This window comes from Indicator indicator, chromosome 13 (genome assembly GCF_027791375.1).
Source record: "Indicator indicator isolate 239-I01 chromosome 13, UM_Iind_1.1, whole genome shotgun sequence".
Lineage (NCBI taxonomy): Eukaryota > Metazoa > Chordata > Aves > Piciformes > Indicatoridae > Indicator > Indicator indicator.
Window position 1 is genome coordinate 28,174,910 of NC_072022.1, and position 15,456 is coordinate 28,190,365.

The 15,456-nt window shown below is 54.6% G+C and overlaps 1 protein-coding gene across 1 annotated transcript in view; it reads left to right on the top strand.

Annotated features, from left to right (window-relative positions):
• The first annotated feature begins 6,515 nt into the window (after positions 1-6,515).
• The window catches only part of LEKR1 (leucine, glutamate and lysine rich 1), a 39,117-nt gene continuing 30,176 nt past the window's right edge, over positions 6,516-15,456 (top strand). The window contains exon 1 of the mRNA XM_054385772.1: positions 6,516-6,563. Coding sequence (XP_054241747.1) covers positions 6,516-6,563 — 48 coding nt within the window. The remainder of the gene's footprint in view (positions 6,564-15,456) is intronic.

Consider the following 15,456-nt stretch of genomic DNA (forward strand, 5'->3'; position numbering starts at 1 on the left):
AAGCTCTGTGCTGCTTTCCTTCTTCACCCTCCTATCTGTGACACTTTTCCTGGCACCCTTCCCAAGTCCTCCTGCTGCCAGCAAGCTTCTTGTGCTCCCTTTCAAACGCTTTTCTGTGGTGGCGGAGAGACCCAGTGTCCTCTCCACACACACACACACACACACTCTCCTCATGCTCTCCTTGACAGCTCTTCACTTCTGGCACTCAGCTGCTGCTTAATCACACACATCCCTCCTCTGATTCACCTCATGTGCTCTGGCAGCCAGAAGCTTGACTTGGACTTGGCAATGTCACAGCAGCAGCGCTGGGATCTCCTCCCTCAGGATCCAAGGGATCCTCAGTGCCATTCACACACTCCTCTTTCACTCTCTTCAGGCCAGCTTCACCACATGGGTACCCTGGCCTCACCTCTGCCTTTCTGCACGTATCACCAGTCCCCTGCTCCCTCCTGTTTGTCCTGATTTTTATCTTTCTGGTGGTGCTTTGGAAACTTTCTATCCTCTCCCTTCACACAGAGAGCCCTTGCCTGACCTTGGTAGGTAGCCCTCATGTTCAGATCCCTCCTCCAAACATCCTCCCACAGCAGCTGCTCTCCCACTACGGCTCTACGTCCTTGTGACATTTGCAAAGGTGGTGGTGGTGGTGGTGGAGGGGGGAGAGCAGAACAAATCAAACCAACCTAGCACACAATGCAGCTTGAAAAGGAGAACTAACAGGAGGTGCACTCTGCACCAGGGATAACCTCCCTGCTGGCCACCGCTCCAGCCCTGCCCTTCCCTTGACCCCTCGGCTCTGCACGGCTCCTGCCAGCTCTCCTCCTCCCGTCCCAGCACCAGGACCAGGACCCTTCCTGCTCCTCCACAAAGTCCCCTCCCCCCCAGCATCCAGAGACAAGGGCTCCTCCAGCTCTGCCTTGACCCAACAAAACAACTGGAACCAGCAGCAGCAGCTGCCATGGGGAAGTTGTTTCTGGCCAAGGCTGCGACCTCCCCACCACATCCCAGTGCCGGTGTTTGGATTGAGCGAACAAAAAGACAGCCTGGAACCAGGGGGCTGGGAGAAAGAGTGGGGTTTGATGCCGGAAAGGTTGCAGGTGCAGGCACAGGCACACACCTCCTGGCAGCTCCTGCCTTTGGTGCCAGGAGGGTGTTGGTGCCCATTAGCTTTTTTCCCCTGGCTGCCTGCTGGCACGGACTTTGTTCCTCCGGGTTGGGGCTTTGCGAGCGGCAGGAGGCTTCCCACGTGTGGCTGAGAAGGTACAAAGCCTGCCGGAAAACAATGGAAAGAGCTGGCTCATGACTGCTGCGTGTCACGCACTCGTTTCTTGCCTGTTCGTTTGTCCTTGGAGCTGCTCCCACCGCCTGCAACCTGATCCCGAGCGGTGCCGCCGGCCCCCGGCTGGCACGCACGGCCCCGGCTGGCACGCAGAGCCCAGGCTGGCACGCAGAGCCCCGGCTGCCGCCACGCCACGTGCGCCTGGCCTGGCACAGAGCCCTCACAGCCCACCCCCGTCCGGTAGCAGAGCTGGGGGTTTGTCCGGGCATCCTGCTAGCTGGAGGAACTCCTTCAGAGTGGCGCGTGGAGGGAGCAGCTTATGCTCTGCTTCACATCAGGGACCCCTCCCCCCCCAGTGTCCAGGCTGGCAGGAGAATGCTGCCTGCCAGTTCTCCTCATCTCAAGGCTCTTCTCACCCCACCCAGCACTGCATCTCCTCAGCCCCCCAAGGCCAAGGCTCCCCAGAAGAGACTCCTCTAGAACTGGATCCCCTCAGTCCTCCAAAAGAGGATCTTCTCAGCCCCCACAAGGGCAGGATCTCCTTAGTCCCCTCCAGGACGAGCTCTCCTCTGTCCACCCCCATCCCTCCAAGACAGGCTCCCCTCAGCTCCCCTCCAAGCCCTCCTCAGTACCCCCACCCCAGGACTGGACTCCCTTAGCCCAGAGTGTCCTCAGCCTCCTGCCCCGAGGACAAGCTCCCTTCAGCCCTTCAGGAGAGGATCTCCTCCGTGCCCCTTAGCACCCCTTGGTCTTCTCCTCGGCACTGGATCCCCTCAGCTCGGGGTCTGCTCAGCCTCTCCTGGACACGATCTCTCAGTCCCCTTAGGTCTAGCTCCCCTCAACCCCGGCCAAGGGCAGGCTCCCCTTAGCACAGCCTCCCTTCAGATCAGGCTGCCCTCAGCCCCCGCCCTGATTTCCCCAGCGGAACGCAGCCGGACGGCGGGAAGGGAGCAGCCCCCGCTCTGGCCCAGCTCTCCCCGCCGCTGCGTGCCGGCCGCCATCCCCTGCTGCCGCCTCTCCTCCCCCGCCTCGGCCGCGGTGATCCGCGCTGATCTGATGGCCGCCTCACGACACCCTTCCCCTGCACGTTAAGCGGCCATCGCGTGAGAGGCGCCGGGCTCCCGGCCCGCCTTCCACACCCCTCCCGCCGCCGCCATCACGCAGAGGGAACAGATGCCGCCGACGCGCGGCCAGGGCTCTGCCTCGCTCCCCGCGCCCATCAAAGGCGTTCCCACCCTCGTCTCGCTGTTAATGCCGCTCTTAATTAAATGCCTCCGCGGGGGGCGAGCCGCCCTTCACACGCGATCCCCCTCCCCCCGCACACACAGGCGCGGCCCCGGAGGGTGAGCCCCGCAGCCACCCCTCCGCCTGGGCTGGGTGCAGGGTGGGAAGCGTCAGGGCTTTATATTTTATTTATTTTCATTATTTTTTTTTTTTAACTTCAAGCCGCAGCTCTTCGTTCTGATTTTTTTGATGGCATGCGATGGGGGAGTTTCGTGTTTGCGCTGTGGTGGCTTCTGGAGAGAGAAAGAGGCTGAGGGGAGACCTCATTGCTCTCTACAGCTGCCTGAAAGGAGGCTTGGAGCCAGGCGGGGGTCGGTCTCTTCTCCCGAGGAACAAGAGGAAACTGCCTCAAGTTGCACCGAGGGGGGTTTAGATTTGGACATTAAGTGAAATTTCTTCCCCTAAAAGGGTTCTGAAGCCCTGGTACAGGCTGCCCAGGGAGGTGGTCGAATCCCCATCCTTGGAGGGGTTTCCAAGCTGTGGAGATGTGGTGCTGAGGGACCTGGTTTAGCCCCAGCCTTGGTAGAGTTAGGGAATGGTCGGGCTGGATGCTCTGAAAGGGCTTTTTCAACCAAAACCATCCTATGACTCGATGATTTCGGCACCATTCCCACGCCATTCCCCATGGGACATCCCCGCCCCCTTCCTCCTCCTCATCCCCGACGAGATCAGGAGGAGGTTAGCGGAGGTGGTGTGCAGGGGTGGTGCTTGGGAAGAGCTGGGGCGTGCGGCTCCGCTTGCTGCCAGCCCGGGGGATTAAGGATGCTCCGGGAGCACGCAGGGCAGCACGCAACGGGGAGAGAGTCGTGCCAGGAGCTGGGGAGGAGGAGACATCCATGGGACCCCCTGCAAAGCCGAGGAGGATGGAGAGGGTCACGCCAGGGGCTGGAGAGGAGGAGACATCCATAGAACCCCCCTGCAAAGCCGAGGAGGATGGAGAGGGTCATGCCAGGAGCTGGGGAGGGGGAGACATCCACGGGACCCCCCTGCAAAGCCGAAGGGGGGCGGATAGGATATCCCTGTAGCATTGCAACAGCTGCTACTCGTGCAGTTTTCTTTGTTTTCCAGCAAAATACACTATCTTCTTCAACAGCAAGCTCCCCTCCTTGCAGAAAAGCAAATAAAAGCCCCCTTCCCTCTCCCCCTCAGGACAAGCTTAGTCACCAAAAGAGAAAACAACCAAACCCTATTCCCTCTTAAGATGCTCTGAAAATAAAACGTTACTGATGTTTCACTCTATGCAGAGCTACCCAGAGAGCAAACCTTTGCAGCTAAGAGCAATTCATGCATAAATTAAATCAGGTTAACAAAGCCAGTGGAAGGTCACCTCGTTTCCCACCGTGGCTTCTTTCCAGTTTTTAATGGCTATCTCTATTTTTGTGGGGAATGAATGTATCTTGTGGAGAATGCTTTGGGCTCAGAAGAATGTCTTTGGGCATGTTGAAGTTGTGTTTGGGCATGTTGGAGTTGTCTTTTGGCATACAGAAAATGCTTTGGGTAAAGAAAAGATGCTTTGGGTCTGCAGGAATTGCTTTGGGCATATAGGAATTGATTTGGGCATACAGGAATTGCTTTGGGCATATAGGAATTGATTTGGGCATGCAGGAATGTTTTGGGCATACAGGAATTGCTTTGGGCATGTAGAAATTGCTTTGAGAATATAGGAACTGCTACAGGCATACAGAAAAGTGTTTTGTGCATATAGATTTGTTTTGGGCATAGAGAAAAATGTTTTGTGCATGTAGAATTGCTTTGGGCTTATGGAAGATGCTTTGGGTACATAGGAATTGATTTGAGCATACAGAGAAATGGTTTATACACATAGAATTGCTTTGAGCATATAGAAAATGTTTTGGGCATATGGGAATTGATTTGGCCATACAGAAAATGCTTTGAGCATACAAAAAAATGCTTTAGGCATATAGAAGATGCTTTGGGCTTATAGGACTTGATTTGGGCATACAGAAAATGCTTTGAGCATATAGAAAATGCTTTGGGCATACAGAAATGCTTTGGGCAGGTAGGGACTGATTTGGGCACACAGAAAATGTTTTGAGCATACAAAGAAAAGTTGCTTTGAGCATACAGAAGATGCTTTGGGCTTATAGGAATTGATTTGGGCATCCAGAAAAAGCTTTGGGCATCCAGAAAATGCTTTGGGCAGGTAGGAATTGCATTATGCATCCAGAAGGTGCTTTGAGCATCCAGAGCAGCTTTGTCATGCAGGAATGGCTTTAGGCAGGCTGGAAATGGGCTCTGGGAGCCGAGCAGCATTGCTGTGCTCATGGCCTCTCAGCCACAGCGTCACATGGCTGTGCCAGCTTCAGGTGGAGAGGCTCAGGCTGTACCAGCTCCCTTACTGGGGACTGTGGGGATGAAGTAGATGGCTGGGGTGGTACAGAGGACACGATATGATAAAAATGAGCCTCATGGCAGTTTTCTGGCCTGCATTGAAGGGACTGCACATAGAGAAGGGTACAACGTGACATTAATTTGATTGCAGTGGGGTTATACTGAAAACCTGCATCTTTATTTCCACTGCTTTGCTGTGGATTCAGGTGGGTGTCACTGAGAGCTGGCATCACACAAATGGTTCATGCAGAGGTTCTGACATGACCCTCACCTGGGCAGGAAAGGTCAGGTTTGGGGCAACAAGCAAACCCAAGTCTTTCAGCAGAACCAAGTCTGCTGTGTCCCCCTCCAGTCAGCTCCAGGCTTGCCAAAGCAGCTCACTCATGGTGGGGTTGGAAGGGGACCTCTGGAGCTCACCCAGTCCAAGGCCCTGCTCCAGCAGGGCACCCCCAGCAGCTTGCCCTGCAGCACAATGGCCAGGGGGAGGCTGGAATGTCTCCAGAGAAGGAGGCTCCACAGAGACTCTGAGCAGCCTGCTCCAGGCCTCCAGCACCCTCACACCAAACAAGTTTCTTCCAATGTTTAAGTGAAATCTGTGATGTTAGTTTGTGCCTTGTCTTGTTGCTGGGCACCACTTAACGAAGCCCAGCTGCATCCTCTTGACCTTTATACACTTCTATGCATTGAGGAGATCCTCTTTCCAGGCTCTCAGCCTTGCTCCTCACAGAGCTGCTCCAGGCCCCTCTCAGCTTCGCAGCCTGCCCTGGACTGTCTCCAGCAGTTCCCTGTGTGTCTTGAGCTGGGGAGCCCAGATCTGGACTCAGCACTCCAGATGTGGCCTCGCCAGGGCACAGTAGAGGGACAGGAGAACCTCCCTTGCCCTGCTGCCCACACTCTTCAGGACATCGTTGGCCTTCCTGGCTCCATGGCCACACTGCTGGCTCCCGGCAACCAGCCCTCTCAGGCCCTTCTCCACATTGCTGCCGTCCAGGAGGTCGCCCCCTGCATGTCCTGCTCCCGCAGGCTGTTCCTCCCCAGGTGCAGGCCCTCACACTCGCCATGGCTGAACTGCCCGAGGCTCCTCCCGTCCCTAAGCACAGCTTTCCAAAGGGCCGGCTGACGGAGACCCCCCGACCCCTCCCCACCCTCCGCCATCTTGGCGGGGGCCCGGGCCGTCCCCCGTCGTTCCCCCCCCCGCCCCGTGACGCCGTCGCGCAGCCCTCCCGTGCCGGCGCCGTTGCCGTGGTTACGGAGGACGCCGCGGTAAGGATATGGCGGCGCCGGCTGCTTCCCCCCTTCCCTCCCGCGCTGCGCTCCCCTCTCCCGCCCCGGCAGTTCCGCACCGCTGTCCCCCAGGGTGGGCTGCGTCCCTTCACCGCTACCCTCTCTCCCTTCCTCCGCCGCTCCCGCCGCCGCGGCCTCCGCGCCACTCCCGCTCCTCTCTCCCTCTCCACAGCACGGCCTGGCCCCGCGGGAGGTCTCTCGGGGCTGGCCCGGGCTGTGTCTAGCATGAAATACGCGGTCCCGGTGGTGGCGGCAGGTTCTGACCCTCCTTGTGACCTTTGGCAGCTTCCTTCACCGCGGCGCGGAGTTTCGGGAGGCTATGGAGAGGCATCGCCCCGTTCACGCTTTGCCCGAGGAGATCCTCAAGGTAGGACGCGGTGTAAATACAAAACACCACCGTGTTTGGAGAGCAGAAACTCAGTCGTGCAGGGATATTTCACTGGCCTTTGAGCGCTGGCACATTGCTGGTACCCTGGGATGCATGAGGAAGAGTGTGGCCAGCAGCCCAAGGGAGGGATCTCCTCCTTCTCTACTCTGGTGAGACCACAGCTGGAGTACTGTGTCCAGTTCTGGGCTCCCCGGTTCAAGAGAGACAGGGAACTGCTGGAGAATATCCAAGAGAGGCTATGAGGGTGATGAAAGGACTGGAACAGCTCCCTGATGAGGAGCAGCTGTCTGATGAGGAAAGGCTGAGAGCCCCGGGGCTGCTTAGCCTGGGAAGGGAAGACTGAGAAGAGATCTTACAAATGTTGATAAATATCTGGAGGGTGGGTGTCAGGAAGGGGCCAGGCTCTTTTCAGTGGTGTGCTGTGATAGGACAAAGGGCAATGGCCACAAACTGGAATACAGCAAATTTGACCTCCACATGAAGAAAAACTTGTTTGGTGTGAAGAGTGCTGGAGCCCTGGAGCAGGCTGCCCAGAGAGGTTGTGGAGTCTTCTCTAGAGACTTTCAACACTCACCTGGATGTGTTCCTGTGTGACCTGCCCTAGGTGATCCTGCTTTGGCAGGGGGGTTGGACTAGATAATCTCCAGAGGGCCCTTCCAACCCCTACCGTTCTATGATTTTGGCCTAAAATGCCTGACTTGTTCTAGATCTTGTCACTGGGGCTCTGAGCAACCTGATCTAGTGTGAGGTGTCCCTGGCCATGGCAGGGGGGTTGGATCTGGGTGATCTTTGAGGTCCCTTCCAACCCTGACAATTCTGTGGGTCTGTGATTGTGTGTGAAGCTGAATTGCACACTGATGCTGTAGGAAGGCAGCAGAGGAACGTTCTCATACATGAGGAGCAAAGGCTGAGATTCTCATCTGTCTGGCTGCTGGGGCAGTTTCACATTCCCCTATACCTCATGTTTTGTTGCTGAAACTTTGGAATGACCTGGGGAGGAATCATGGAATTGTTCCAAAGAGGTGTCAAAGCAAAGAGGAACAGAACATTCCCCTTCAGCTTCCCTGGTATCCTCTCTCACTGTGTGAGGCTGTCCATTGGGAGGCAAAGCTCATCAAAGTAACAATTGCTGCTGTTCAGATGAGTTAACTTTTGAGGGAGGCTCTTCATGTGTGCTGATAGACAGGAGTGGGACACGAGCCACTCTGTAACACTGTGAAGTTTTTACTTTGGCAACAAAAGGTCATGCTGGCCTCTTTTATTTATTTGTTGTTGTTAGCTGCCTAATCATCAACAAGTGATTTCCAAGTGTAGTGTGCTCAGGCTAGCACAGCCTGGAGAAATTCTCCCTGGAGTTGTCTGGGAAACCTCTTGAGACCATTTCTGAGCCTTCCTGAGCAGAGTAGGTCCTGTAAGGTCCAGGCTGAGAGAGTTGGGGTTGTTCAGCCTGGAGAAGAGAAGGTTCCAGGGAGACCTCAGAGCCTGACCTGCAAGGGTTCCAGGGATGAGGCTTCTCCCACCTCTGGGCAACCTGGGCCAGGGTCTCACCAGTCTGATGGTACAAAATGTCCTCATCTAGTCTGAACTACCAGGACTGGTCTGAAGTGCCAGGGTGCCAAAGAAAGCAGAGATGGAGGTGCACAGGCAAAGGTTTTTTCATCCTCCTCCATCTTATCAGTGCTTTGAGCTCTGCAGTGCTGGCCCATGGACAAAGAGATCCATCTACAGAAGCCACATCAGTACTGGGAAATCCCTACAGCTCATGTTGCCCTCCCAGGCAGCTCAGTGTGAGATCTGTTAGCTCAGAGGCAATGACAGCCCAAGGTCTAGGGATCAGGAAGAGTCTGCCTTTGACATATCCTTTGCTGCTGCTGATCTCTGCACTCAGCTGCCTTGCACGGTAGCTGCAGCAGGCTGACAAGAGCCACAGCTTGATTACAAGTGCTTCTCACCATTTCCTCTCCTTGGATCTCCCACCTTTCCTGCACAGATGTTCTTATTCCCCTCACGTTCTCGGGTTTTGCAGTATCTCTTCTGGAGGCTTTCTTACAGACTGCTCCTAACAGGAGCAGGCCTGGTGGCAGCTGGGGCTTGCTCTGCCAAACTGAGCAGATGATCCCAATGTGCAGCTGGGAGGCCAAAGGACCAGCGTGTGTCTGGAGGGGGTGTGGTGAGCCTTGTGATTTCAGCTGCTGCTTGGAGCTGCCTGCCTGGAGGTCGGCTTGAAGTGCTGACAGTTGATCAAGCAGCTGTCTCAGAAGGATGCAGACCAGAGCTCTCAATGTTGCTCTCCATGCTCTTAGTGGGTGGAGGAGCTTCTCAAACTGTGTATCAATGCCTGAAGCAGTGACGTATCTGCCTCCAAAGCTGCAGTCTCCTAGAGGATCATAGGGAAAAGGAAAGGGGAAGGGAGCATCCTGGACAACTCAGCCTGGAGAAGAGAAGGCTCTGGGGAGACCTTAGAGCAGCCTTTCAGTACGTGAAGGGGCTACAGGAGAGCTGGGGAGGGACTTGGGACAAGGGATGGGGTTTCTACCACCTCTCTGGACAACCTGCGTCAGGCTCTCACCACCCTCATGGTGAAAAACTTCTTCCTTCTTTCCAGTCTCAATTTCCCTCTTTGAGTTCAAACCATCACCCCTTGTCCTGTCCCAACAGACCCTGCTCAAAACTCTCTCCTCAGCTTTGTGCTCAGTCCCTGAAGCACTGCAAGGCCACCAGAAGGTCTCCCTGGAGCCTTCTCTTCTCCAGGCTGAACAACCTCAACTCTCTCAGCCTGGTCCCACAGCAGAGAGCTTCCAGCCCTGCCAGCATTGCTGTGGCCTCCTCTGGCCCTGCTCCAGCAGGTCCCTGTCTGTGCTGAGGGCTCCAGAGCTGCCCCAGCACTGCAGGGGGGGTCTGAGCAGAGCACAGCAGAGGGGCAGAATCCCCTCCCTGCCCCTGCTGCCCACACTGCTGGGGATCAGCCCAGGCCAGGCTGGGGCTGGGCTGGCAGCACTCAGTGCTGGCTCCTCTCCAGCTCTGCACCCCCAGCACCCCCAAGCTGTCCTCCATGAGGCTGCTCTCCAGCCCTTCATCCCCAGCCTGGATTGATACCAGGGATTGCCCTGACCCAGGTGCAGCACCTTGCCCTTGGCCTTGATGAACCTCATGAGGCTCACAGAGTTGCACTTCGTGAGCTGGTGCAGGTCCCTCTGGACAGATGCTGTCCCTCAGGCCTGGCATCTTCACCACTCAGCTTGGTGTCATCTGTAGCCTAAGGCTGTGAGGTATTCACTAGGTTCATGCTTTTCTCTACCCCTCCTGCAAGCAGCATCCCTGTTTGGTGCTGGGAGCTGGAAGGATTTAGTCTCTGTAGGAACAGGAGCAGTTGGCTTGTAGCTAGGAGAGGCTTCCCTACAGCTGTGACTCTGGAGTCAGTGTTGTGAGGCCAAGCTGTGGTTCACAATGGGTTAAATGATCTCAGCTCTCTGCAGGCTCTCATTGTGGTGCAGTTCATTGCTGGAGAGCACCACCAGTGCAGTGCTTGTGGCCTGCTGGCCATGTGTGCTCTGTAGGGCTGGGGCGAGCCTGTGCAGGTCCTACCAGCACAGCCCAGGCTTTTATGGGCCATGAAGTTTGCTTTACTCACGGGCAGGAAAAAAAACCAAACTACCAAGCTACCTGAAACCTGAGAATCGTTTCCTGTTGTGCCTAAGTCATCTTTTCAGGGCATGTTTTGAATGAAATGTGGAGAGCAGGATGTGCTGCTTTGACTACCAGCCTTCCTCTGCATTCAAAGCAATCCCTGGGATGGTTTTGTTTTTATTTTGCCTTTTTCTTATGGCAGTGGAGCAAATAATCATGCATGGGCTTTTAGCTTTACAACCTCTGGTACTTTCTGAGCAGCTGCTGTCTGCAGGCTTGGCTCACCACTAACTGGTTTAAAGAAGTGAAGTTTCTGCTGAAACTCTTCAAAATCTTTCTTTGAATAATGCTAATGATAAAAAAGGTCCATTTCAATCAAAGAATTCTCCAGTTTGGCTTGGACAGCAGAAGGCTCTTCCTAGTAAATCAGTTGTGGGGTGTGAGTAATGATTCAGTGTTTGCACAACAGGGATTAGCTGCTTTGTCAGGAGGGACAGCCAGCCTGAGAGAAATGAAAGTGGAGTGGCAGAGGAGGACTAGAGGAAAAAGAAAGTAGAGAAAGTAGAATAAAACAACATAGAGAAAGGCTTGAGGAGCCCCCAGCTGCAGCACAGGGAGTCTTGGGGTTGCATTTTCTTGCCTTAACCTGTGGTGTTCTGCTGCAAGAGCAGTTTGGACAAATGCAGGGGAGGGGGTTTGGGGTGTTTGGCCAACCCTTGCCCCCACATCCCAGCATGGTGTGGGGCTGGAAGGGACCACTGGACCTCACCCAGTCCAAGCCCCTGCTCCAGCAGGGCACCCCCAGCAGCTTGCCCAGCAGCACAATGCCGAGGGGGGGTTGGAAGCTCTCCACAACCTCTCTGGCCAGCCTGCTCCAGCCCTCCAGCACCCTCACCCCAAACAACTTTCTCCTCCTGCTCACATGGAACCTCCTGGGTTCCGGTTTGTGCCCATGTCCTGTCCTGATGATGTATCACCACTCCTTCCAGCTTTGTATCATCACATTTATCTAGCTGAGCTTAGCAAGAAATGTGTCCCCACCTTCTCCAGGGAAAAACTTGAAAGGACTTCACAGACTGTTAGAATGGTTTGGGTTGGAAGGAGCCTTAAAGATCATCCAGTTCCTAGATGATCTCAAATGTCCCTTCCAACCCAAACCATTCTATCAGTCTAGTTCCTGGCCATGGGCAGGGATACCTCCTACCAGATTACCTTGTTCAAGGCCTCATCCAACCTGGCTTTCATTACTTCCAGGCTTGGAGCCTCCACAGCTTCTCTGGGCAACCTTTTCCAGAGCCTCACCACCCTCCTGGGGAAGGATTTCCTCCTCATGTCCAACCTAAATCCAGCTCCTTCCAGTTTGAAGCCATCAGCCCTCATCTGTCATTCCATGCCCTGGTCAAATGCCTCTTGTTTTCAGAGTCTGTATTTCCCTGTTGACATTTGATCACAGGGCTGTTGTCATCTTCTCAAATGCAAAGCAGAAAAACATCAGGGGGAAAGCAGAGCTTGGAAGAAATAGAAAATGAAACTCTGACTAGAAAGGGGACTGTGTGTGCTGCCAGCAGGGAGAGGAAGCACTCAGCAGGGACACTGCAGCTAGAGCAGGTTGCTCACAGCCCCAAGAAGCCTGACCTGCAGTGGTGCCAGGGACTGGGCCTCTACCACCTCCCTGAGCACCCTGGGCCAAGGTCTCTCTGCTCTCATGGTGAAGAACTTCTTCCTTCTCTCCATTCTGAATCTCTCTCTTCGAGTTCAAACCATCACCCCTTGTCCTGTCACAACAGGCCCTGCTCAGTGGAAAAAAATCTTACTTGTATCTCACCCAGGATTCCTAATAAGATCAGAGAAGGAAGTAATGGATTTGAAATGGAAGGAGAGCTGGCTGAGCATCCTTCAAATCCACAAGAGGTTGAGCTCCAGTTGTGAGCTCCAGCACTCACCACCCTCCTCCCATCACCCAGTGCTCCTCAAGCACCTTGCCTGGCCAGGCTGAGAGCTCGGCAGAGGAACCTCAGGAAGTTCAGCCAGGGCAAGTGTAGGGTCCTGCAGCTGGGGAGGAACAACCTCCTGCAGCAGCACAGGTGAGGGGGGACCTGCTGGGAAGGACCTGAGAGTACTGGGGGACAACAAGGTCCCATGAGCCAGCAGTGTGTCCTCATGGCCTGTAAGGTCAGTGGTGTCCTGGGGTGCATGAAGAAGAGTGTGGGCAGCAGGGCAAGGGAGGTTCTGCTGCCCCTCTGCTCTGCCCTGCTGAGGCCACAGCTGGAGTCCTGGGGCCAGCTCTGGGCTCCCCAGTTGCAGAGAGACAGAGAACTGCTGGAGAGAGTCCAGGGGAGGCTGCAGAGCTGCTGAGGGGCCTGGAGCAGCTCTGTGAGGAGCAAAGGCTGAGAGCCCTGGGGCTGAGAGCCTGCAGAAGAGCAGCCCCAGAGGGCAGCTGAGCAATGCTCAGCAAGAGCTAAAGGCTGGGGGGCAAGAGGCTGGGGCCAGGCTCTGCTCAGTGGTGCCCAGGGACAGGCCAAGGGGCACAAAGTGGAGCCCAGGAGGTTCCATGTGAGCAGGAGGAGAAAGTTGTTTGGTGTGAGGGTGCTGGAGGGCTGGAGCAGGCTGTCCAGAGAGGTTGTGGAGTGTCCTTGTGTGGAGAGCTTCCAACCCCCCCTGGGCATTGTGCTGCTGGGCAAGCTGCTGGGGGTGCCCTACTGGAGCAGGGCTTGGACTGGCTAAGCTCCAGAGGTCCCTTCCAACCCCCTCCCCACAGGGCTCCAGTGATTTCTTGTCAGTTTACTTCTGAGTTCTGCAACCAAAAGGAATTGGAAAGTGAAAAAGTTTTTAGCCTTTGCGTAAAAGGCTTCGGAGTGGAGGCCCCAGGTCGGTTTCGTTTGTTTTCAGCCCCCCTGCTCGGGGTGAAGTCTCTGTCAGTGCTGCTGCAAGAGCAAGATGTTCTTCTGGGCCTGAGAGGCCCCTCCTGTGCTCCTCCTAACAGCTCGTTTTGTCCTTTCCTCAGTGTAGTCATTTCAGGGCTTTGGAGCTGGCTGCTGGTTCTCCCCAACAACAGTTTCACATTTCCAAAGCACACTCTGCAGCTGCCAGGAAAAATAAACCAGGGGGTTTCAACTCATTCAGAGCAACTGGGACCAGGGAATGGTTTTACACTGGGGTAAACAAAAAAAAGGGGGGGAAGAAATGGGGGAAAAGAAAGCTTGGCCCTGGGGGATTCCAGGGCATAATAGAATCATGGAATTGTCAGGGTTGGAAGGGAGCTCAAGGCTCAGCCAGTCCCAACCCCCCTGCCATGGGCAGGGACGCCTCACACCACAGCAGGTTGCTCACAGCCACATCCAGCCTGGCTGCAAAAACCTCCAGGGATGAGGCTTCCACCACCTCCCTGGGCAGCCTGTGCCAGTCTCTCACCACCCTCATGGGGAAGAATTTCTTCCTAAGGCATAATTTTTGTCCTGAAGCTGTATCTAGAGTGCTGCAGTTGATTGACTTTGGGGCATAGTCAGTCTTTAAAGGAGAATTTTGGAAAGCTGCTTTCTTCCATTGGAGTTCATTTCATCCCAGTGCCTCAAAAGCTCTCCTTCTGTAAAACAAAGGATTTGGACATTCTCTGACTGTTCAAATCTGCAATTTCCCAGCTTTGAAGGGTTTGTCACTGGCTTAAAAGCCTTTCAGCAGCTGAGAATTGCCAGAGAGGTTCAAGTGTGTTTGAAGCTCTGGACTCACCGGCACACAGCTGCTCTTCTGCCTGCCACCCATTTCCATCTTCCCTGTCTCCAACTTTACCAATTCCATCTTCTCCATGCTGATCAATACCAAAACAGCAACTTTAGTGATTACTGCTGGGAGTTGATTGCTTCTCCCCTGTTACAGCAGCTCAGGGTGTGAAATAGGTTGGATATTGACTCTATGAATAACCAGTTGGTTAATGATGCTGATCTAGAGGGGAGCTGAGCTAGATGTTGATAAAGAAATGCTGAAGGGGCTGAGAGCCTGCAGAAGAGCAGCCCCAGAGGGCAGCTGAGCAATGCTCAGCAAGAGCTAAAGGCTGGGGGGCAAGAGGCTGGGGCCAGGCTCTGCTCAGTGCTGCCCAGGGACAGGCCAAGGGGCACAAAGTGGAACCCAGGAGGTTCCACCTGAACAGGAGGAGAAAGTTGTTTGGTGTGAGGGTGCTGGAGGGCTGGAGCAGGCTGTCCAGAGAGGTTGTGGAGTGTCCTTGTGTGGAGAGCTTCCAACCCCCCCTGGGCATTGTGCTGCTGGGCAAGCTGCTGGGGGTGCCCTGCTGGAGCAGGGGCTTGGACTGGCTGAGCTCCAGAGGTCCCTTCCAGCCCCTGCCATGCTGCTGGGATGCTCTCTGATACCTTTCTGTATTTGTTGCTTTGAGGTTGTCTCTTTGGCTGTATTTTAAGTGTCCTCTCAGTCTTCACTGAACCATTTCTAGTTCATTGCATTTCTGGTGGGACCCAAGAACAGGATCAAACCTGCTGGGTTCAGGGCTTTGAAATGCTGATGCTTACATGTCCCCTACTGCCCTGTCAGACGTTTTTGAGCTGGGCTGGTTGAGTTTGTTGGTTTTATTTCTCTACACCTTTTTCCTGTACAGGTTCAGTTCTGTGTCACTTGACACAAAGAATATTTTGTTCAGGGAGTGAAAATGATAAAAATAGCCACAAATCACTGAGATACCTGAGTCCTAAGTGCACACTGGAGTCAGATAACATTTATCTGCTGGTATTTATGAAGCCTTGCTCCCTGCAGAGCTGAATGATTTGCCCATTTCCCAGTTTGTTCCTCTGTTGAAGAAATGATCTTTCACTTCCATGTGACTGACGTGCTCTGGGGCTCTTGAACCAGCCCTGAATGCTGGCAAATGGCTTACATTTTCCACAGCCCTCCAGTGCCACAGCCCATTCCATCCTCATAATTAGTTCCCTGACTCGTTTGGATTAATAAATGTTGCTGGGTTACATCATTCTGTTCACTCTTCAGCTTGGCTACTACTTTGGATGGGAGCTGTCAACCTCCCCCCCCAGTAAATGACATTTTCTCTGGCTCAAGCAATCACAGACTCATGAAGGAATTAACTGTGTAGAGCACAGCAGGTTTTTGGCAGAGGACATGCAGTTGGGTGGAACTGTTGATGTGCTGGAGGGGAGCAAGGCTCTGCAAAGGGGACGTGGCCAGTTTGAACCCAGGGGCCAAGGCCAATGGGATGAGGTTCAACAAGGCCAAATGCTGGGTCAAA